The 22,373-nt window shown below is 54.8% G+C and overlaps 1 protein-coding gene across 1 annotated transcript; it reads right to left on the reverse strand.

Moving 5' to 3' along the window:
- Positions 1 to 4,562: 4,562 nt before the first annotated feature.
- On the reverse strand, positions 4,563 to 18,305 carry LOC119938751 (antigen WC1.1-like). The gene is made up of 10 exons (XM_038758653.1): positions 18,263 to 18,305; positions 16,574 to 17,128; positions 13,958 to 14,272; positions 11,875 to 12,186; positions 9,224 to 9,325; positions 8,830 to 9,144; positions 6,988 to 7,298; positions 5,175 to 5,487; positions 4,876 to 4,914; positions 4,563 to 4,624 (listed from the first exon to the last, which is right to left on the reverse strand). Exons 1-10 carry the CDS (start codon positions 18,303 to 18,305, stop codon positions 4,563 to 4,565), a joined length of 2,367 nt encoding a protein of 788 aa, XP_038614581.1.
- Positions 18,306 to 22,373: the final 4,068 nt, after the last annotated feature.

Genomic DNA, 22,373 nt, shown 5'->3' on the forward strand with positions numbered 1-22,373 from the left:
GGGAACGTCCATGCCCTCCACAGCAGCGGGCACAGAGCTGCAGGGGCGGGGCAGCTCTTCATCCTCACTATCCATTCCAGGTCTGCCCTGGTCCCCAAACTCACAACGAATCCCCTCTTCCATCCTGCGGCCCCGACACGATACTGACCCACACAGACACCAAGGGGAAAACATATTTAATGGAAGAAATGGCCAATGCCAAAGGCTAGGGGTTTCAGGCAAGGCAGTGCCCAAGGCCTCGCTGGAAATGGGGCTCCACCCGGCTGGGGCTCCTGCTCTGGGGGCGATCTATCGAAGTAGGTGCGGGGGGGCAATGTCTACGGCAGCCCCCAGCCCAGCCGGGTGGCAGGGTCAGCGTCCCAGGAGTTGGTCTCCGGGCTCGGCCGCTCTCTCGGGGACGTCCTGGACACAGAGTTCAGCATCGTCATAGCCCGGGTCCTCGGGGGGCAGCGGCCGGTCACCCGTCGCCGCCTCGGGGCCCTCGGCCTCCCCTCGGGATGGCCGAGTCCCACCTGGAAGGGGCAATAGGGAGATGTGGTGACGCTCTCCCCACTGGCCCCGGACACAGGCTCTCGCTCCCCCGGACGTGCCGTCGGGGTCACGGGCGGACGGCCCCTCCCCCGCTCACCTGTCGGGGGGACCGCATCGCTCAGCGCAGGGTCGGGAACCCCGGCGTCGTCGTAGCCGTCGGACGGGTCCACCGGGGGGAAGGAGTCTGCGGCTGGGGGCCGGGCTGGGCCCTGTCCTGGAGGGACACCCTGAGCTACGGACCCTCCTCCACCCGCGGCCCTCACTCGCCCCAGGACCGAGGTGAGCCGCCCCCACCCGCGGGAGGGGCTGGGGGACGGGTCCTGGAGGAGCCCAGAAGGCGGCATTAAGAGGAAAAGGCGAATAATAATAATAATGGTATTTGTAAAGCACTTACTATGTGCCAAGCACTGCGATAGATACAAGGTTATCAGGTTGTCCCACGTGGGGCTCACACTCTTAAATCCCATTTTACAGGTGAGGTAACTGAGGCACAGAGAAGTAAAGTGACTTGCCCGAAGTTGCCCAGCGGAGGCGGGATTAGAACTCACGACCTCTGACTCCCAAGCCCGGGCTCTTTCCACTCAGCCACGCTGCTTCTCCACCGGGATGGGTCCCAGTCCCGTCCCCAGGATCCGGCCCCCCAAGGGATGACCCGCCCTCTCCCTGCCCCCCGGGATGCCAGGCCCCCCTGCCCCCCGGTGGGTCCGCCCCCCGCCCCTGGTGCCCGTGGGGGAGGTCCTGGAGCCCCTCCCCGGCTCACCGCTGCCTCCGGGCGATGGGGGGAGGTGGTTGCCCTCGGGCTCCTCCGCATTGTCGTAGGCCCAGTCCTGCTCCCCGCCGGAACCTCGCTCTGAGCGGCCACAGGACGGATGGACGATGGGGCCTGACCCAGGGAGCCGCGCCTGGCTTCCCCTCAGACCCTCCGCCCCTGGGCCAGGCCTGGGCCCCCAGCAGCCTGGACCCATCTCCGGTCTCCCAGGAACTGGGCACCCGCTTCCCTGGACACCAGCGTACCCCTCCGCCGGGAATCTAGTCTCCCAGGGTTGAAGGGCAGGACCCGTTCATCCAGAGCCTCCCCCCACCCCTGCCATCCCACAGTGCTGCCCAGAGACACTCCGCCCTGAGGAGAGGCCCTCCGGGGTCTCTCCCCTTTCCTCTCCACTCAAAGCGCTACCACGTTACTACAATCACTCATCCTATCCCAACTGGATTACTGCATCAGCCTCCTCTCTGACCTCCCATACTCCTGCCTCTCCCCACTTCAGTCCATACTTCACCCTGCTGCCCGGATCATCATTCTATAAAAGCATTCAGGGCAGGTCACCCCTTTCTCAAAAATCTCCAATGGTTGCCTATCAACCTCCATATCAAACAAAAGCACCTCAATATTGGCTTCAAAGCTCTCCATCGCCTTGCCCCCTCCTACCTCACCTCCCTTCTCTCCTCCAACCCAGCCCGCATATTACGCTCCTCTGTTGGTGCTAATAATAATGACGGCATTTATTAAGCACTTACAGTGTGCAAGGCACTGTTCTAAGCACTGAATCTGCTCGCTGTGCCTCAATCTCGCCTGTCCCGCCTTCGGCCCCTGGCCCACGTCCTACCTCTGGCCTGGAATGCCCTCCCCTCCTCAATTCCGCCAAATAATCGCTCCTCCCCCCACTTCAAAGCCCTACTGAAGACGCACCTCCTCAAAGAGGCCTTCCCAGGCTAAGCCCTGCTTCTCCTCAGCTCCCCCTCCCTTTCGCGACACCACGACCCCTTTGCTCTTCTCCCCTCTCTCCGCCCCACAGCACTCATGTATATGTGTATATATCCATAATTCTATTTATTTATATTGATGCCTGTTTACTTATATTGATGTCTGTCTCCCCCCCTCTAGACTGTGAGCCCGTTGTGAGCAGGGATTGTCTCTATTGCTGCACTGTACTTCCCAAGCGCTTAGTGCAGTGCTCTGCACACAGTAAGCGCTTAATAAATACAATGGAAAGAATGAATGAATGAATTACCTGCAGCTCCGTCTCCCTCCTCGCTGTCCTTGGTGTAATAAGGCAGCTGAGCCCCCGAGCCCCAGGACCCGGAGCCTGAATGGGAAACACGGAGACTCGTCCCGAGGTCAGACGGGAAGGAGAAACCCCTTCGTCTTCGCCCCCCGGCCGCCTCCCCCGACCCCCGGGACCCCGCGGGTGGAGCCACTCGTGCCCAAGGGAGAGGCTCTGCGGTGGTGGAGGGAGATGAGGAGGGTATAGCACAGTGAGGAATCCCGACCATCCAGGGGGGTGGGAAAATCTCCGGGAGCTCAGGGAAGAAAGACAGCGGTGAGAGTCGTCGGGGCCAAAGCCTCACCTTGGGGTCGCATTGTGATGGCCACTACCCAGGGGACCAGAAGGCCGGTGTGGGGTGTGTGGCGGTCATCACGGGGTGGTGGCTGTCACCCTCCCAGCAGGAGGAGGGTAGGACCTGGGGAAATGGCCGAGGGGGTGGCCATCCTGGCAGTGGGGCTAGGGGAGAGAGAGGATGGGACCCACTGGACCTGAGCCCCCTCCCTGGCAGCCCCGGACCCTTGTCTCGTTGTAGAGTTGGGTGAGCCATCCAGCAAGGGACCCATCTCTGGGACAGGACTGTCCCTTCATTGGGGACGAGGGCGACTGCAGGACGGGGGCCGGGTGGGGGTGGCCCGCATAGGCCCAGGAGTCGGGTAGGGGGCACGCACACACCTGGGAAGCTCAGCCTGTCCTTCTCCCCCATCAGCGCGTATTCAAGCTCCTGGTACACGGCCTCAGAGAGAGAATCCCGGCGTCTGGAGGAGGCTGAGGACCACGATCTCCGCTCAGAAACCTCTCAGAGTCCCAGACTCCCGGGTCTGCTCTCCCACTCGGAACAGGAGCTCGGAGCAACCATGATCCCTCCACGATGGGCTGGACCCTGGTGTGCCCGGCCCCTCCACCCTGCACTCCTCCCTTCCCTGGGGCCTCGGGGTAAAAATAATAACAATGATGATGATGGCATTTGTTATATGTGCCAAGCACTGTTCTATGTGCTGGGGGAGATACAAGGTAATCAGGTTGTGCCACGTGGGGCTCACGGTCTTAATCCCCATTTTACAGATGAGGGAACTGAGGCACAGAGAAGTTAAATGACTTGCCCAAGATCACACAGCAGACAAGTGGCGGAGCGGGGATTACAGCCCATGACCTCTGACTCCCAAGCTCACGCTCTTTCCACTAAGCCACGCTGCTTCTAATATCCTTCAGCTTGATCCAACTGCTCTGTCTAGGGCCCCCTCGCACTCAGGCCCTCGTCGGTCTGGGCACCTTCGCCTCCCAGGGCTCTCTCCTTTCCCTCCCAGGGCCTGGTAACTCCGTTCTTGCCTGGGTTGAGCCCTCCCCTCCCCTCACCCGTTCCCCTCCTGGGCCTCTCCCCGTGTCCAGGGGCACCCCCACCTCTGCGCTGGGCTCTCTGCTGCAGGACCTGAGCCCCCAGGACAGCCAGGACCAGGAAAAGCAGGGCTCCCAGCACGACACACAAGATCCTGGGTAAGGTGTCCACCGCGGTGCTCAGCCCTGACAATGCAGACACCCAACCGGGCCATCAGGGCTTCCGAGCTCCGGGCCTTCCCACCCCTGTGGAGCCCTGGGGCCATGACTCTTCCAAAATCCTCCGTTCATACTGGGATCTCCCCCACCTTCCAGGTGGAACCTCAATTTTCAACAACCCTGAACTCACAGAGCTGAGGTGGGGGTTTGGCATCAGCTCATCCAACTAGTAGTCACCCCTACCTCTCCTCCCAAGTCAGAGGTAGCATCTCGGGCCTGAGGAATGTTCAGATCCCAGAGGAGAGTGCGGGTGCTCGAGTATGGTCAGTCCCACCCGGCCCCAACATAAGCCGGAGGCCCAAACCCCATCCACCCCTCGGAGTTGCCCCATCAGAGCGGGGAGCCCCTGAAACCCCAAAGATCCAGCATGGTGTGTAACCCCGGGGGGCTCAGTGAGTAGAATGGTTGATGGCAGGATAGGAAGTTCCCGGCCCTTCACCCGCAGCTGGGGCAGTTACCTGGGTTGGACAGCGTTGTGACTGTGGTCCCCGTGGCTCCTGCAATGGACAGAGGGCAGGGCCTGAGGCTGGGAGCGGGGCTGTTCGAGTCCCAGGGTCATGAACAAACTAACTGGGAGGGAGAATCCCACCTCCTCTCCCCGCTCACCCTTCCCTTTTCCAAGCGTTCCCGAGTACCCGTCATGGTGGGTGCCCGTGACGGCTCAGTTACTGCTAGGATGGTGAGCAGAGTTGCAGGAGGGGGACAGGGAGAGCTCTGGTCCCCTTTACCTGCGTCGGAGGGCAGTTACCTGGGGCAGGGGCTGATGCCGCCATGGTCTCTGTAATGCCTGCAACAGATAGAGGGCAGGGCCTGAGTCAGGGGCAGAACCAGAGCCAGGCCCAGGGAGGCATTGAGGACCAGGAAGACCCTCCTACAAATGGTTTCCTCAAATAGACTGGAGAGTTCTTGCTCCCTTCCCTCCTCCCACCAAACGTCCGCGCTGGGAAACTGGGCTCCGTTTTCCTCGGGCTCCAGACACGTATGTCACCAGGATCCCCCTCCCCTCGGCCCAGCCCCCGTTCCCCCGCCCCATCCCTCTGCCCTCACCGGAGCAATTCACCGCCGCATCCTCCTTGTGCTCGCAGTCACTTTGCCCCCTCGGCCCCGCGGGGCAGTCCAAAAGAGAGGCCTCTCGGCCCCTGCACACCACCTCGTCCAACCAGATGGGCCCGGTGCCCGGACCATACGCAGCCTCCCCCAGGGCGGCCACGGCTGAGCCACAGCCCAGCTGCCGGCACACCACCTCAGCGTTCCTCAGGTCCCAGGAGTCATCGCACACCGTGCCCCAGGTGCCGTTGTGCCACACTTCCACACGCCCAGAGCACTTGGTCTCACTGCCTACCACACGGATATTGTGCCGCTCTAGAAAGAGACATCCGGGCATCACCACCCGCAAGGAGGGAGAAAGAGAGGTGAGAGCTGGGGGTGGGACAGGGGAAGGGGAAGGACTGGGGTGCTGGGAAGGGAGAGGGGGAGAGGCTGACCTACCGGAGCACTTGGCAGATCCGGGGCACCGGATTCTCTCCTCCTCTGGGGAGACACAATGAAGAGACATTGGAGCCGAGTGACAGACCTGGGGGAGAGGGACCCTCGGGCTGGGGATGAACACACTGAACTGCCGAGTTGAGCTGGCTGAGAATTTCAACATCTTTTTGATCGCTGATTAGCTAGCACAGATCAACTACGAGGCCAGAAAGGCCTAGGCTAATCGGAGATGGGCCTTATCTCTCTGAATCCACCCAAAAGCCCTCAGGAATGGCTCAGCCGGTTTTCACCGACTCCAGCAAAACTGATCAGTTGTTGACACCGGGCTTGTAACTGACAATTTTGGACTAATTGCTTTGATTAAACTGCTTTTCAACCTTTCATTCATTCATTCATTTGTATCTATCCAGCGCTTACTATGTGCAGAGCAGTGAACTAAGTGCTTGGGAGAGGACAATATACAATAAGTAATCACATTCCCTGCGCACAACTGGCTCAAAATCCACGTATTTGAAAAGATAACAGGCTACACTTCTCCAGTGTTACTGATGAAAAATCCACGTTCCCACTCACATAAGGATTTCCGGTCTCGTGATCCACTACTGAAACAACGTGGAAGCCCTTGCAGTTTGGGATGAATGGGAAAATCCAGGAGGATCAACTAATTCTAAATTCTGGCTGGCCTGGGGCAGAAGACACAGGTAGTCCCACCGCCGCCCTGGGGTAGAGCAGACAAGACTGGATGTCCTGAACACATCGCGAGGGGTCTCAGCAGGGCCGGGCCCCACCGACAAATGATAAAGCAACCACCAGGCAGCATCCAGCTGAGGCTCCAGGAGGAATGGAGTGGGGAAGAACCAGGATTCCTACCCTGAGGGGGTCACCTCTCATTACCAAGGGTTACCGTGACTGAGCCTGGGGGAGAGTTCATGGATCTCTGTGGGAAAGGTGGGCTGGGTAGGGGAGGCATCCCTGGCTCAGAGGCAGGTAAATAAACTCCCAGGCAGATAGACTGGCCAATTCTCATACGTCAAATCGGGGTGAAGATCCTCCCGAGGGCTGGGAATGGGTAAACGTCTCAGTGTCCATGCCTGGTGTCTGGCCCAGCAGATGGGAGTTTGGGCACGGCCCGGGCAGCAGCTGTCTTCTCCCGCAGGCCTTGGTCAAGGCCCAGGAATCCCTCCCCACCCCTGAAGGTGTGAGTTGAAGGTCAGGCAGCCCCTCACTCCTCTGCAGCCCCAGACCCCGGCCAAGGGAGGCTCTTTGCCTCTGGGCTGCAAATGGTGGGCAGGTGAATGGATGATCAGTTGGGACAGACACGTGGAGATTTCAGAAGGACACACTTAGGGACAGCAACAGACAAGGAGTCACCTGCACACTTGATCTGGGCTTCCTCGTCCCAAGAGCAGGACTTCTCATTCCAGGGGTCAGACGGGCACTCCCAGAGGGTAGGGTCACCGGATCGGCACTCAACGTTGTCGACCCACCAAGTCCCAGATCCTTTCCCGTAGGTGCCAGGAGACTCTATCGTCCCGCTGTCCCCACAGCCCAGCTGCCGGCAAATCACCCCCACGGTGACATCCAGCATGGAGTTGCTACACACGCCCCCCCAAGTCCCGTTGTAGAAAATCTCCAGGCGCCCGGCACAAGGCGAGGTGTCGCTGACCAGCCTGAGGTCCAGGAACTCTGCAGAGGAGATCGGGGATGGACGGTTCAGTCAGAGAGGGCGTTTTCACTTGAAATTTCTAGTCCTGAAGAGGACTGAGAAACGTTTTTCTGACTCTGCTCTGGGGCCCCTCAGGGCCCCACCAGGTTCCAGGCTTCCATCTGGTCTCCGGGAATCTAAGTGTCTCCCTCGCTCTGCCCTTCTCCTTCAGCCCCCTTCCCTCCCCAGCTGCCAACCCAGCTCTGCTCACCCAGGGTCAGGGGGTGTGGACCCTTCTGTGTGGGGATTCACCTTGAACCCCAAGAAAGAGCATGGACTAAAGGAAAGACTACGGACCTGGGATTCAGAGGACACGGGTTCTAAGCCCTGCTCTGCCACTGCAATCAATCAGTTGTATTTATTGAGCGCTTACTGTGTGCAGAGTACTGTACTAAGCATTTTGGAGAGTACAACAGAACAATATAACAAACACGTTCCCTGCCCACAATGAGCAGACATGTCCCCTGCCCATAACTAGTTTCCAGTCTAGAGGGGAAGACAGACGTCAATATAAATAAATAAGTACATAGGTGTCAGTGAAGCCAAGGCTGGATAATGTTTCCAAGCAAAGGGGATGGTCGACAGTGTTGAAGGCAGTTGAGAAGTTGAGGAGGATTAGGATGGAGTAGAGGCTGTTGGTTTTGGCAAGAAGAAGACTACTGGTGATCTTGGAGAGGGCAGTTTCTGTGGAGTGAAGGGAAGGGAAGCCAAAATTGGAGGGGGTCAAAGAGAGAATCGGAGAGGAAATTGAAACAGCAGGTGTAGACAACTTGCTTAACGAGTTTGGAGAGGAATGGAAGGCAGGAGATGGGGTGATAACTGGAGGGAGTGTTTGGGTGCAAGGGAGAGTCTTTTCAGGATAGGGGAGATGTGTGAAAACAATGGGGAAGAAGCCATTGTGAACTGTTAAAGATGGGGTCTGGGAGGGAAGAATGGCATTTTCCTCCCCCTCTAGACTGTAAACTAGTTATGGGCAGGGAACACATCTGCTAATTCTGTTGCATTGTACTCTCCCAGGTGCTTAGTATGGTACACTGCACATGGAAAGCGATCAATAAAAACAGTTGATTGATGGGCCAAGTGCGAAGGAATGAAGTCAGATTCAGAGGTGGAGCGGGTGGATTTTGAGAGAGGACTTATCTGCCGTGTGACCTCGAACAAGTGACTTAACTACCCTGTATCATGGTTACCTCACTTGCAAAATGGGAATCAAGACTGAGCTCCATGCGAGACACGGAATGTGTCCATCCTGATTAGCTTGTATCAATCAATGAATGCAATTTATTGAGTACTCACTATGAGCAGCACACTGTTCTAAGTGCTTGGGAGAGTACAATAACAAAAGAATTAGCAGACACGTTCCCTGCCCATAATGAGCTAACAGTCTCTACCCCAGCGCTTAGTACTGTGGAATGACACAGTGTAAGGTGTTAACAAAGCCATGAAAAAACAAACAAAACCCTAAGCCGGTTCCGCAGCGGCGGGAGGTCGGGGTCCGGGTGCGGGGCTCACCTGAGCACTGCACTCCCGCGTCCTCCTTGTGCCCGCAGTCGTGGCGGCCCCAGCCCCCCGACGGGCACTGCCACAGGTGCGACTCGTTCCCGGAGCAGCGCAGCTCGTCCAGCCAGATGGGCCCGGCCCCCGGCCCGAACCGGGCGGCCCCGGGGGCGCTCAGGGCCACCCCGCAGCCCAGCTGGCGGCACACCACCTGGGCGTCGCTCACGTCCCAAGAGTCGTCGCATACGCTGCCCCAGCTGCCGTCGAGGAAGATCTCCACGCGGCCGGCGCAGGGCCCGCCTCCGTCCGCCAGGCGGAGCTGTGGAGGCCCTGCGGGGCGAGGGGCCCGTCAGTGCGCATGCCCCAGACGGGGCGGGCCGGGCGGGACGGGACGGGGCGGGGCTGTCACCTGTGCACTCTGCAGCGCCCTCTTGCGGGCCCCCGGGTCCGGCCGGTTCCCACGTGGACACGTTGCACTGCGACGGCGGCGACGACGGCAGGGTCCCGTTTCCTGCGGACAGCGCGGCATCAGCCCCGGGATGGAGGGTTGAAGCGGCCCCAGGGTTAAGCCCAGAGAGGGAATGTCCGAAACGCATTGGGGGAGGCGCAGAGCCAGGCCTAGGGGCTCCGAGGTGCCGGCCTCGAGGTCACTAAAACACGAAAGAATGTACTAAGCGGTTAGTACAGTGCTCTGCACACAGTAAGCGCTCAATAAATACGATTGAATGAGTGAATGTGAGGGAGCCGCCGCTGAGCACATTTCATTCATGTCTCCAGGCCCGACCAAGCACAGAGAAGTGACTTGCCCAAAATCACACAGTTGGTAAATGGCGGAGCAGGATTGGAACCCATGACCTCTGACTCCCAAGTCCGGGCTCTTTCCACTGTGTCACGCTGCTTCTCACTGTGCTCTCCCAAACTCTTTGTACTGCGCTTCGCACACACCAAGCGCTCAATAAATACTGTTCTTTTGAGAAGCAGCATGGCTCAGTGGAAAGAGCCCGGGCTTGGGAGGCACAGGTCATGGGTTCTAATCCCAGCACTGCAACTTATCTGTTGTGTGACTTTGGGCAGGTCACTTGACTTCTCTGTGCCTCAGTTACCTCAACTGGAAAACGGGGATTAAGCCTATGAGCTCCATGTGGGACAACCTGATTCACCTTGTATCTACCCCAGTGCTTAGAACAGTGCTTGGCACATAGTAAGCGCTTAACAAAATCCATCGTTATTATTATTAGCTTCTCTGTGCCTCAGTTACCTCACCTCCTCCAGGAGGCCTTCCCAGACTGAGCCCCTTCCTTCCTCTCCCCCTCGTCCCCCTCTCCATCCCCCCCATCTTACCTCCTTCCCTTCCCCACAGCACCTGTATATATGTTTGTACATATTTATTACTCTATTTATTTTACTTGTACATATCTATTCTATTTATTTTATTTTGTTAGTATGTTTGGTTTTGTTCTCCGTCTCCCCCTTTTAGACTGTGAGCCCACTGTTGGGTTGGGACTGTCTCTATATGTTGCCAATTTGTACTTCGCAAGCGCTTAGTACAGTGCTCTGCACATAGTAAGCGCTCAGTAAATACGATTGATGATGATGATGATGATGATGACCAGCACTGGTGGGGGTCCCAGGGGAATCTTGCCCACCTCCCTGAAAGCTGAATGAGTCTGAGACTGCCACCTGAACTTACCTGAAGATGGGTGCTGAGCTACGTGTGTGTGTGTGTGTGTGTGTGTGTGAGTGTGTGTGTGTGAGCGTGTGCTCGGGTGATGGATGTGGCATAGGAAAAGAGGGTGGCAGGCAGGTGGGCATGGGGGTGGTAGGAGGGCTTCTTAGTGGATGTGAGGGTACTGCTGATCTGATGGTAGATCCCAGCTGGGTTTGGGGGTTGTGAGAAAGGCTGGAGCTGTAGGAGAGGATTCAACCTTGTCACCTCCTTGCGAACGGAGGTGAGTGTGTTGTGTGGGCAGCTTTGAGTTTCCGTTAACTGTAGGCAAGAGCCACGCTGGGCAGTGGTGCCGGGAACATTGGAGTGCTTTTATTTTGTGTATTTTTCTTTTTTATGGTGTTTCAATCTTTCATCCCACCCTGTGTGTCTCTCCCCCTTATAACCTTAGATTTTGAGCCCCTCAAGGGCCAGGGAGTGTGTCTGATTTCCAGCTGCATAGTCTTTCCCAGTATTTCATACAGTGCTCTGCACATAGTGAACACTTGGTGAATACTACTACTGCTATGTGTCTAATTTCCAGCTGCAAAGTGTTTCCCAGTATTTCATACAGTGCTCTGCACATAGTGAACACTTGGTGAGTGCTACTACTGCTGTGTGTCTAATTTCCAGCTGCATAGTGTTTCCCAGTATTTCATACAGTGCTCTGCACATAGTGAACACTTGGTGAATGCTACTACTGCTATGTGTCTAATTTCCAGCTGCATAGTGTTTCCCAGTATTTCATACAGTGCTCTGCACATAGTGAACACTTGGTGAATGCTACTACTGCTATGTGTCTAATTTCCAGCTGCATAGTGTTTCCCAGTATTTCATACAGTGCTCTGCACATAGTGAACACTTGGTGAATACTACTACTACTATGACTATGGGGTTAAGAAGTGATACAGGAACAGCTTTGTCAGCAAAGAAACCATCAGAAGATCAGTCTCTCCCCTCTTCTGGAGGCAGAGGGAGCAGTCGAGGAGGAGGAGTTGGAGACATCGTCATCGTCAATCGTATTTATTGAGCGCTTACTATGTGCAGAGCACTGTACTAAGCGCTTGGGAAGTACAAATTGGCAACATATAGAGACAGTCCCTACCCAACAGTGGACTCACAGTCTAAAAGGAGACATTGGAGGAGGAAGTTGGGTAAGGGGTCCCTTCTGGCAGGAGCAGTGATCCCCTGGTCCAGGAACTCCTTCTAGAATCCCAGGTTTCACTCCAGTGTCTCAAACTCAACCAGCCCCCCTCATATTGGCTCTTCCCAGCAGCTGTCTCTCTCAGAAACCAGCTCCGGTCAGCTCCCCCGCCCCCATGGTGGAGACCCCTGCCCGTGTTCCCCCTCCTCACCTGAGCAGATCACCAAGGCCATGTTTTCAGCACAGTGAGGGGCCCCCAGGACCGTCCTAGGACAATCTCTCAGATTGGTCTCCGACCCTGAGCAGTGCAACGTCCCGTTCCACACAAGGCCATTTCCTTCCCCGTACTCCACCCCTCTGAAGGCCGACACGGGGTTACCGCATCCGAGCTGGTGGCACAGAACATTGGCATTTGCCAGGTTCCAGTGGGCGGTACAGAGGCTGCTCCAGTCCCCATTCATCAGGAGCTCCACTCTGCCCTCACAGCGGGAGCTGCCGTTCTCCAGCCTGAACCCTGCAAACCCTGGGGAGGGGGAGATGGGAGTCAGAGAAGGCCGGAATGCCTAATTCCACCCCAGATTCTCTGTGTCCTAGGGAGGAGAGACGGAGGAGGAGGAGGGGGAGATTAGAGATAGAACCTTCTAATCAGCAGCATAGCCTAGCGGAAAAAGCACCAGCCTGCCCACGTGCCTCGGTTCTAGTGATAGCACTGCCACTTCTCTGCTGTGTTACCTTGGGTAAGTAGCTCCATTTCTCTGTTCCTGAGTTACCTTATCTATAAAATGGGAATTAAGACCGTGAGCCTCATGTGGGACATATACAGTGTCCAACCTGATTATCTTGCATCTACACCAGCCCTTGGTACAGTGCCTGGCACGTAACAAACATTTAACAAATACCATTTTTAAAAAAAGCCTGAAATCCATGTACCCTGGGGAGTGGAAGATGGGAGTCACTGCAGCCCATGTCGTTTTTCTAAAAAGAACGTTCGTTCCATGTTTCCCCGCTCCTCAAGGATCTTCAGTGGTTGCTCATCCACTTCCATATCAAACAGATACTCCTTACCATCATCGGCTTTGAAGCACTCAGTCACCTTGCCACCTCCTACCTCACCTCTCTGATCTCTTACTATAAGCCAGCCTGCACACTTCGCTCTTCTAATTTGGTTGATTTGGTCTATTTCCTCTGACTCTTATCCCACATCCTACCTCTGGCCTGGAACCCCATGCCACTTTATATCCAACAGACCACCCCTCTCCCCACCCTCAAAGCCTTGTTAAAATCACATCTCCTTCCCCAAGCCCCCACTTCCTTTGCTCCTCCCTTCTGTGTCATCCTTGCCCTTGGATTTGTGTCCTTTATTCACCCCACCCTCAGCCACACAGCTCTTATGCACATAGCCATAATTTATTTATATTGATGTCTGTCTCCCCCTGTAGACTTTTAACTCCTTGTGGGAAAGGAGCATGTCTGCCAAATTGTTCTATTATACTTTCCCAAGAGCTTAGTGTAGTGCTCTACGTACATTAAGCATTCAATAAATATTATATATTAATATCATTAATATATAATATAATATGATTTTAATAATATAAAAAATATTTGTTTGTTCAATAAATCAGTAAAGAACCAGTGTGGCTTAGTGAAAAGAGCACAGGCTTGGGAGTCAGAGGTCATGGGTTCTAATCCTGACTCCGCCACTTGTCAGCTGTGTGACTTTAGGCAAGTCACTTAACTTCTCCATGCCTCAGTTACTTCATCTGTAAAATGGGGATCAAGACTGTGAGCCCCAGGTCGGACAACCTGATAACCTTGTATCTATCCCAGCGCTTAGAACAGAGCTTGGCACATAGTAAGCGCTTAACAAATACCATCATTATTATTAATAAATACAGTTGGTCAATTGATTGATTGAGGTTGAAGACTCCAAACCCAGCCTGGACCCTACCTGGGAGGGCAGAGGGTGAAGGGAGAAGGAGGGACAAGTTAAAGGGTCCGACCCCTGCAGGAAACTTGTATCCCTGGGGAGGAGGAGGAGAAGGCAGAGAAGGAGGGGCACATTGGAAGGCCTAGCCCTACAGGGACCCTGTGTACTCTGGGCGGGGAAAAAGAAAAGAAGCAGAAGAGGAGGGGCAAATCAGAGGGTCCAGCCCCTGCAGGGACCCTGTGTACCCTGGGGACGGGGAGGGAGAAGCGGGGAAGAAGGACAGGTCAGAAAGCCCAGCTCAGCACAGGCTGAGTGGGTGTGTGATGTCATACGTTCAATGCGATTGAGTGAATATCTGGAATCTCACTTGAGCAGATGACTCCGACGTCCCTGCTGTGGTTACACGTCCCATCCGGAGGAGACACTTTAGGGCAGAAAGACAGATGAGACTCATTCCCCACACACCGGAATTCTTCTGCCCTGACCGGCCCCTGGCCCTCTCCGAAGTGGGCTCCCCGCAGGATGGAGACGGCCACCCCGCACTGCAGCTGCCGGCACAAGACGGTCGCGGCCTCCAGAGGGAATTGGGAGTCGCAAACTGAGCCCCACGTGTCTCCATGGGTCACTTCCACTCTTCCTGTACACAGCCGGGGACTCCCGGCCAGCCGGGAATGCCTGTGTTCTGGGAAACAGCAACGACACGACAGTAAGAGACCCTCCCCAGTCCCAGCCCCCGCCTCCAGACAGGTCACTAACAGCCATCCAGGCAAGGGCTGCACCTGTTCTTAACTTGAAGGTCTCCAGGACGGAGCCTCCATTCCCTCCCTCGGGGATCTATTCTCCAGTTCACAGCCCGATCACCAACACATTGTTCCTGGATCAGAGAAAATTTCTTCCCATTTACCACAGCCGCTGTGGGGTGCTCTGAGGGCCAAGACAAACACCCAGCGTCCTCCCCCAGAGCCTCCTATGAATCTAAATTCCTTCATTTCCCTTCACTTTCCCTTTCCTCCTTCTTTCTCATACCTGAATGCACAGCAGGAGGCTACCAGCCATCTAAAGCTCAACATATCCAAGACTGAGCTCCTTATCTTACTTCCCAAACTCTGTCCTCTTCCTGACTTTCCCATCACTGTGGACAGCACTACCATCCTTCCCATCTCACAAGCCCGCAACCTTGGTGTCATCCTTGATTCCGCTCTCTCATTCACCCCTTACATCCAATCCGTTACCAAAACCTGCCGGTCTCACCCTCACAACATCGCCAAGATCCACCCTTTCCTCTCCATCCAAACTGCTACCTTGTTGGTTCAATCTCTCATCCTATCCCAACTAGATTACTGCATCTGTCTCCTTTCTGATCTCCTATCCTCCTGTCTCTCGTCGCTTCAGTCAATTCTTCACCCTGCTGCTCGGATTATCTTTGTACAGAAACACTCTGGGCAGGTCACTCCCCTCCTCAAAAATCTCCAGTGGTTGCCCATCAACCTTCGCATGAAGCAAAAACTCCTCACGCTCGGCTTCAAAGCTCTCCATCACCTCGCCCCCTCCTACCTCACCTCCCGTCTCTCCTTCTAGAGCCCAGCCCTCACACTCCACTCCTCTACCGCGGTCACTATCCCAGACATTTACCCGGCCCCGGCCTGACTGAGTAATCCAATTCCTGGCAAAGCCCAGCCAGGGTAGTCCAGGGTCTTACATTGAGTCGTTCCTGGGGCCAGAGCCTGCCTTCCCAGAGACACCCCTGGCTCTGCTCTTTGTCTCCTGCCCAGAATTCCTGGTCCCAAGACCGTGTCAGCAGTTGCCTGACCAGGGAGCCCCAGGACCATCAGAGCTCAGCCAGATTTTCTTTTGGTCCCACCGAGCCGTGTCTTGTTGCCCCTGGCTTCCCCCCAAAGGTTTTCCTGACTTCTAGGAGGGCTCTCCCACCCACCCAACTAGGGGAGGGACTGCAGTTGAAGGATCTGGGGTCAACTGGGTGGTTTGAATCCTGGGAAGCCATCATCCTCTCAGCTGAGGCTCTGGTCTGAGGTCCATGGGGAAGCAGGGTACTTTGGAGCCAAGTTGGGCTTCTGTGCTTCCTCTTTCCCCATCTTCAGTTCTTCCAAACTCCCAGAAGCTCCCCCATCCTGACATTATTCCAGGCTGAGGACCTTGGTTCTAATTTGAGTTCTGCCAATTGCTTGAATGAATGAATGAAAAGCAGGGGATCCTGCCTGGGCTGCAAGTGCTTGCCATGTGATTTTGGGAAAGTCACTTAAATTCTCTGTGCCTCAGATTCCTCCACTGTAAAATAGGGATTAAATACCTGTTCTCCCTCCTGTTCACACTAGGAGCTCCACATTGTACAGGGACTATGTCTCACCTAGTTTACCTGTGCCTACCCCAGTGCTTAGAACAGTGGTTGACACATAGTAGGTACTTAATAAATAATATAAAAAAAAATAAAATTAACCTGGGGATGAAAGGACCAGCTGCCTCAACCACACTCAGGTGCCTCCTTGTAGCTAAGGGAAGAGGGAGCTGGGGCATAGGGCTGGCACAGACAGGGGCCTTTTCTGTGGGGGTGAGGGGAGTGAGGGGCCCCCATGACTGTGTGAGCTGGGGGACTCCCAGCCTCACTCATCCCAGAGCTCTGACAAGAATCGACAGACTCCAGTCTAGGCTGGAAGGATCTAAAATGGCAGCTTCTTGGCCTGCTTGCTCCCCTGAAACCTGCGCCCTCACAGTCTACATCCCCTTTCACATCTCAGCCCCCTTTCAGCATGGAGAGTTGGCAGCTCTGCTAGACTCGAACCCGGTGGCCCAAGGACCGGGTGGGGGACCTGCCATTCCTCCCCTCCCAGGCCCATCACCTGCCCAACTCAGAAACCCAATTGCTGGGAAAGCCCAGCCAGGGAAGTCCAGTGCCTATGTTGGGTCATTCCTGAGGCTGGGGTTCATTCAGGGCTCCCCGCAGGGGGATGGATGGACCCGGACTTACCTGAGCACCGCACTCCGGCATCCTCGCTGTGGGCACAGGAAACCTGCTGCTGCCATTCAAAATTCTCGCAGTCCCAGAGAGCCTCCTCTTCTCCCTCACAGTCCAGATCATGCACCCAAACACGTCCAGAGCCTGGTCCGTATGTAGCTCCTCCTGGGGCACTGACCACCGTCCCGCACCCCAGCTGTCTGCACACCACGGCTGCATCATTCTTATCCCATTGATCATCGCATACTGTCCCCCACTGTCCTTCATGTTCCACCTCCACACGCCCCTCACATGGGCTCTCTCCATCCGCCAGCCTCAGCTCATCAGCCGCCGTCCCTGAAACACAGACCACTCCATCTGGGTCACAGGGGAGATCCCGATCCTGCTCCCCCCACACCCCTCCACTCTGGGCCAGCCCCAGCTCCCTGCCTTCCAGCTGGGTCCCCCAAAGGCTTGTCTGTTGGCTCGGGAGGCCACAGGCCGCAGCAGGGTGATGTGGTCCCCGCTCCAGGATGGGGTCAAGGAAAAGAACCAGTTCTGACTGGGATGGAATGAGCTCGCTGGAGACTGTCATGGAGAGGAGAGATGGGGTGGGTGGCGAGGGCAGGACATGGACTCTTGGATACTGAGGCACTGGGGATTGGGGGAAGGGAGGCAAGGCAGGGGAAGGAACAGAGTCAAGGATTAATTCTTCCTCAACAACATTTCCCCCTCTCCCCCCCAAGCCCCCCCACCTTACCTCCTTCCCCTCCCCACAGCACCTGTATATATATGTTTGTACATATTTACTACTCTATTTATTTATTCTATTAATTTTATTTTGTTATTATGTTTTGTTTTGTTGTCTGCCTCCCCCTTCTAGACTGTGAGCCCGCTGTTGGGTAAGGACAGTCTCTATGTGTTGCCAACTTGTACTTCCCAAGCGCTTAGTACAGTGCTCTGCACACAGTAAGATCTCAATAAATACGGTTGAATGAATGAATGAATGAATTTCCAGAATCTTCTCCATCCAAGTGACCACCACACCAGATCCACCTTGACTCTTGTTTCCACTTCCTCACTGGCCTTCTGCCTCCATTTCTTCCTCTCCAGTCCACCCTTCACTCTGCCGCCCACATCTTTTGCCTTAAACCTCACTCTGCTCACATCTCCCCACTCCTCAAAGCCTCCAATGGTCGCCCATCCCTTTCCGCATCAAGAAAGAAACTCACCATCAGCTTTAAGTCAATGAGCTCTTCCCCTCCTACTAATCCTTGCTCTTCTCCCAGAACAACCTTGCACTCTCTGTTCTTCTCAAGCCCACCTACTCCCTGTGCCTCCTGCCTCCAACCCCTTCCCTCATGCCCATCCTCAAAATCCTTCTGAAATTACACAACCTCCAGAAGACTTTTGCTACTTAATCCAATCTGTATTTCCCAATTGACGATTCAGCCCTTCCCTGGCACCTAGTTCCTAAAAACTCAAAATCCCCTTAAGTATTTACAAATACCTGGTACTACTAATCCAAATCTTTATACTCTTAACTTTACACTCTAAATTATTTAAGTGTCTGTTTCCTCAACTAAATTTTGAGCTCCTTAAGGGCAGCCTTTGTGTCGATTAATTTTGTTGCCCTCTCCCTCAACAAACCCTCAACAGACTACTGATTGATGGGATCAGGACAATGGGGCCATTTCTTTGTAAATAGGGCCTCAGCCTCACCAGCCCCTGCCCCTGCCTCCTTGTTGGAGTCCCCTGATGCCATCACGCTTCTCTCTAGAGCCCAGCCTCCCCATAGCCATCCTGCCCCTGCTCCCAGGACTCAGAACAAACCCCAGGAAAGGTCACTAGAGCCACTGAGCACGATCAAACCTCCTGGGGATGATGGTGGCGGGGCTGGGCCTGTGATGGAGAAGGGAACAGGGTCGGATGGGGACTGACCCCTCTACCCTGAGACTACTCAAACTTCAACCTGAAGTGGGGTGTCCCTCATGGGACGAGAACCCGATCCCCTGGACTCTGCCCTGGCCACGGCTCCAAGCTGGGCCTTGGCAAAACCATTTCCCCCACTGGACCCACCCTACCCATGCTGCCCGCCTAGCCCTGTGCCCAGACTGCAGAGGATGGAAGGCCGCTTACCTGGGATAACCAGCAGAAGACTGAAGACCAGGACACGGAAGGCCTGAGCAGAAGGTCGTCTCCACACAGCCATCCCAACCCCACACCCTCCTCCCAGGCCTTCTGTGCCCTCTCCGTGGGGCCGCACAGTGCATGAAAGCGGAAGCCAGGAAATGGGAGGGAAATTTATAAATCCAGCCCCCCTCCGCACCCCATCATACCCCCATATGGGAGCCAATAGGAGCCCCCTTTACCTTTTCAGACATTATCAGGACCTCCATCTGCCCTGTGCACAGCTCCCAGGGCCAATAGGATCCTGAACCCCCCAGTGATGGCCATATATGAGCAAAGAGGCGATGTGACACCATGCACCCCCTTGCCACGGGGACCGGTGACCCACCTCTTGGGGTTTGGGGTTGTTGCTGCACCTCCCCCAGTGGGATCTGCCTCCCCAATCTGGTCCCAACTCCCACCCAGCGGCCCGTCCAGTGACTATCCGTGATCCCCAGGGACTGGCCTCGTCCACCCCCTCAGCCATGCCCAACTGGACCATCCCTCCAACCCCCACTCCCCCTCACCCATTCCCCCCAAAAAAACCCACAATCTCCTTTCAGCCTCCTCCCAGCCAGAGCTCCTTCAGCCCCTGCACCCACACCCTTTCACCCCCATTTGCTCCCCACCTTGGGTCTCCTTTGTTCCCCTTGTTCCTGGTTGACTGATCCTCTCTTTGACTGGCTGGTCACCGCTTGCTCTCTCTGCTGTTCCCACGGTGTGCCTGTGTAGTGCATCTTTAGGGTTGTGTTTGGAACTCTGTTTGTCCGCGGGCATGTGTGTGACTGCGAGTGTAGGTTGTTAAGGTGAAAAATAACTGGATATTTCAGCTCTATAAGTTCCCTAAGGCTGCTCAAGCCTCTGAATTTGGTGGAGAAGTTGCCGCAGACAAAGCAAGATAAGCTGGATGCAGCCCCGCCGCTCCTTCCTCTCCGGTAAGAGACGTGAGCTTGTGCCCCCAAGAAAAATCACTTCTCGCATCCCTGTGGTTCTGATTGCGATCTGCTGGAGCAGCTGCGACACCTCCACGCTGGCAGTGAGGTTTGGGGCCGTTCCAGCCTCGCAGCTGGGCCGGCCGAGCCCAGAGACAGAGGGGGCTGGGCTCGCATCTTCAGCATTGTGGGGACAATTCCCAGCCTGGAGGGGACCACAGGGACGGAGAATGGACTCAGCTAAGGCCACATGCGGGAAGGAGCAGTAGCCCTTAGGAGGGGCAGCCTTGGGTAACCACACCATGGGTGGGGAAGAAGCCTCTTGGTCCCTTATCCTTCCCTACACGCAGCCCCCTCTCCTCATTACCAACTGTACTCTCCTCCCACACCCCCGTTTCAGCCCTTTCTTTCTCTCCGCCCATGCACATATTCCACCATGTTTCTACCTTTGCTCAAGGCTACCAGAGGTCTGATTCTCCAGGAAGAAGCAGGACTCTTGCCCTCCCTCTGCCCCTCCGCCAAGCTCGCTCTCTTCCTCCCTTCAAGGCCCTGCTGAGAGCTCACTTCCTCCAGGAGGCCTTCCCAGACTGAGCCCCTTCCTTCCTCTCCCCCTTGTCCCCCTCTCCATCCCCCCATCTTACCTCCTTCCCTTCCCCACAGCACCTGTATATATGTATATATGGTTGCACATATTTATTACTCTATTTATTTATTTATTTATTTTACTTGTACATTTCTATCCTATTTATTTTATTTTGTTGGTATGTTTGGTTTTGTTCTCTGTCTCCCCCTTTTAGACTGCGAGCCCACTGTTGGGTAGGGACTGTCTCTATGTGTTGCCAATTTGTACTTCCCAAGCGCTTAGTACAGTGCTCTGCACATAGTAAGCGCTCAATAAATACGATTGATTGATTGATTGATTGACTCACACCCCTGCCTGGCCTCTGACGTGACCAGGGCAACGTGACCTAATGGAATGATCTCCAAGCCTGGGAATCGGAGGACCTGGGTTCTAATCCTAGCTCGGCCGTTTACTTTCTGAGTTACCTTGAGCAAGTCACTTAACATCCCTGTGCCTCAGTTTCCTCATCTTTAGCTGGAGACAAAATACCCGCTCTCCTTTCTCCTTAGATTATGAGCCCCATATGGGACATGGTCTACATCTTCTAGACTGAGCCCGTTGTTGGGTAGGGACCGTCTCTATATGTTGCCAACTTGTACTTTCCCAAGCGCTTAGTACGGTGCCTTGCACACAGTAAGTGCTCAATAAATATGATTGAATGAATGAATTAATCCAACCTGATTATCTTTTGTCTATCTCAGTGCTTAGTATGGTGCTTGGCACATAGTAAACATTTAACAAATACCACAATTTTAATTATGATGCCCGAGTATCATTGCCTATGATGTTTCCCACTGGCTGAATGCTTGGGGTTGCTGCTGCCTGCTCTGCTGGAGGAGACAAGAGATGTTTATAAGTCCATGGGGGGCCTCTTGGGGCGGGGACAGGGCCAGACCTGTTTAAGCCCCATATCTTCCAGAGCTCGTGCGTTGGAACTAGATTGTGCCAGAGTGGGAAGGTCCCAGAAGCTCAAAAGGTCCTCTGCTCAGGCCCAGGTACTCCTTTAAAGGTCTAGTACTCTAACTGGCTTAGAGCAAGGTGGCTTTGCAGAAAACTTGGCATTGAGAGCAGGGTTGGATATGGCAATGCAGTAGAGACAAAGTAACTTCCCCGGAACCCCATCTCTCCTCATTACTTCATCCTAAGGAGCCTCCAGTTCAGCCCTGGTCTCCCGAATCCTCTAGTTTTGGTTTGGTGGCCAGGCCCCCCTCAGACAGGTGAAAAACAATATTCCCCTGGGAGGCAGCAAGACCAAGGTGCTGGAAGGAGTGAGCCCACTGTTGGGTAGGGACTGTCTCTATATGTTGCCAACTTGTACTTCCCAAGCGCTTAGTACAGTGCTCTCCACACAGTAAGCGCTCAATAAATATGATTAATTGATTGATTGCTTGATAGGGTGAAGGAAACAGAAGCTGGAGCCACGGTGATGGCCGCTTTTACCCACTGCAAGTCGGGGCTCAAATTTCCTCTACATTTGAGTTCCAGTTGAAGAGAGCAGAGACTCCTGCAGCAGCCCAGCTGACACAGCTGATCAAGCAAGCAGCCAAGGTAGCTCCCGGCCCCTAAAACCCAGAGACACCCATTCAGGGCAGGTAATCAGCTCCCGCCCAGGCCTCAGTTGAATAAATACCGTTAACGGCGATGACGAGCCGGTGGGTAGGTGTTTGAAACCACCCCACAGCACCTGTATATATGTTTGTACATATTTATTACTCTATTTATTTATTTATTTTACTTGTACATATCTATTCTATTTAGTTAATATGTTTGGTTTTGTTCTCCGTCTACCCCTTCTAGACTGTGGGCCCACTGTTGGGTAGGGACTGTCTCTATATGTTGCCAACTTGTACTTCCCAAGTGCTTAGTCCAGTGCTCTGCACACAGTAAGCGCTCAATAAATACGATTGATTGATTGATTGATTGATTGATGATTGATTGACCCGGACCACTAGAGGGCGACAAGGCCCAACACAGTCACATAGATCTGCGACCACTAGATGGCATCAAAGAGGCAATCCAAGTTGTCCAATGTCTGGTTCCACCAGATGGCGGTAGAGAGCGCGCGCAAGGCTGTCGTATAGACTGTGTCCACCAGATGGCGGCAGAGACC

The sequence above is a fragment of the Tachyglossus aculeatus genome, chromosome 16, assembly GCF_015852505.1.
Source record: "Tachyglossus aculeatus isolate mTacAcu1 chromosome 16, mTacAcu1.pri, whole genome shotgun sequence".
Taxonomy (NCBI): domain Eukaryota; kingdom Metazoa; phylum Chordata; class Mammalia; order Monotremata; family Tachyglossidae; genus Tachyglossus; species Tachyglossus aculeatus.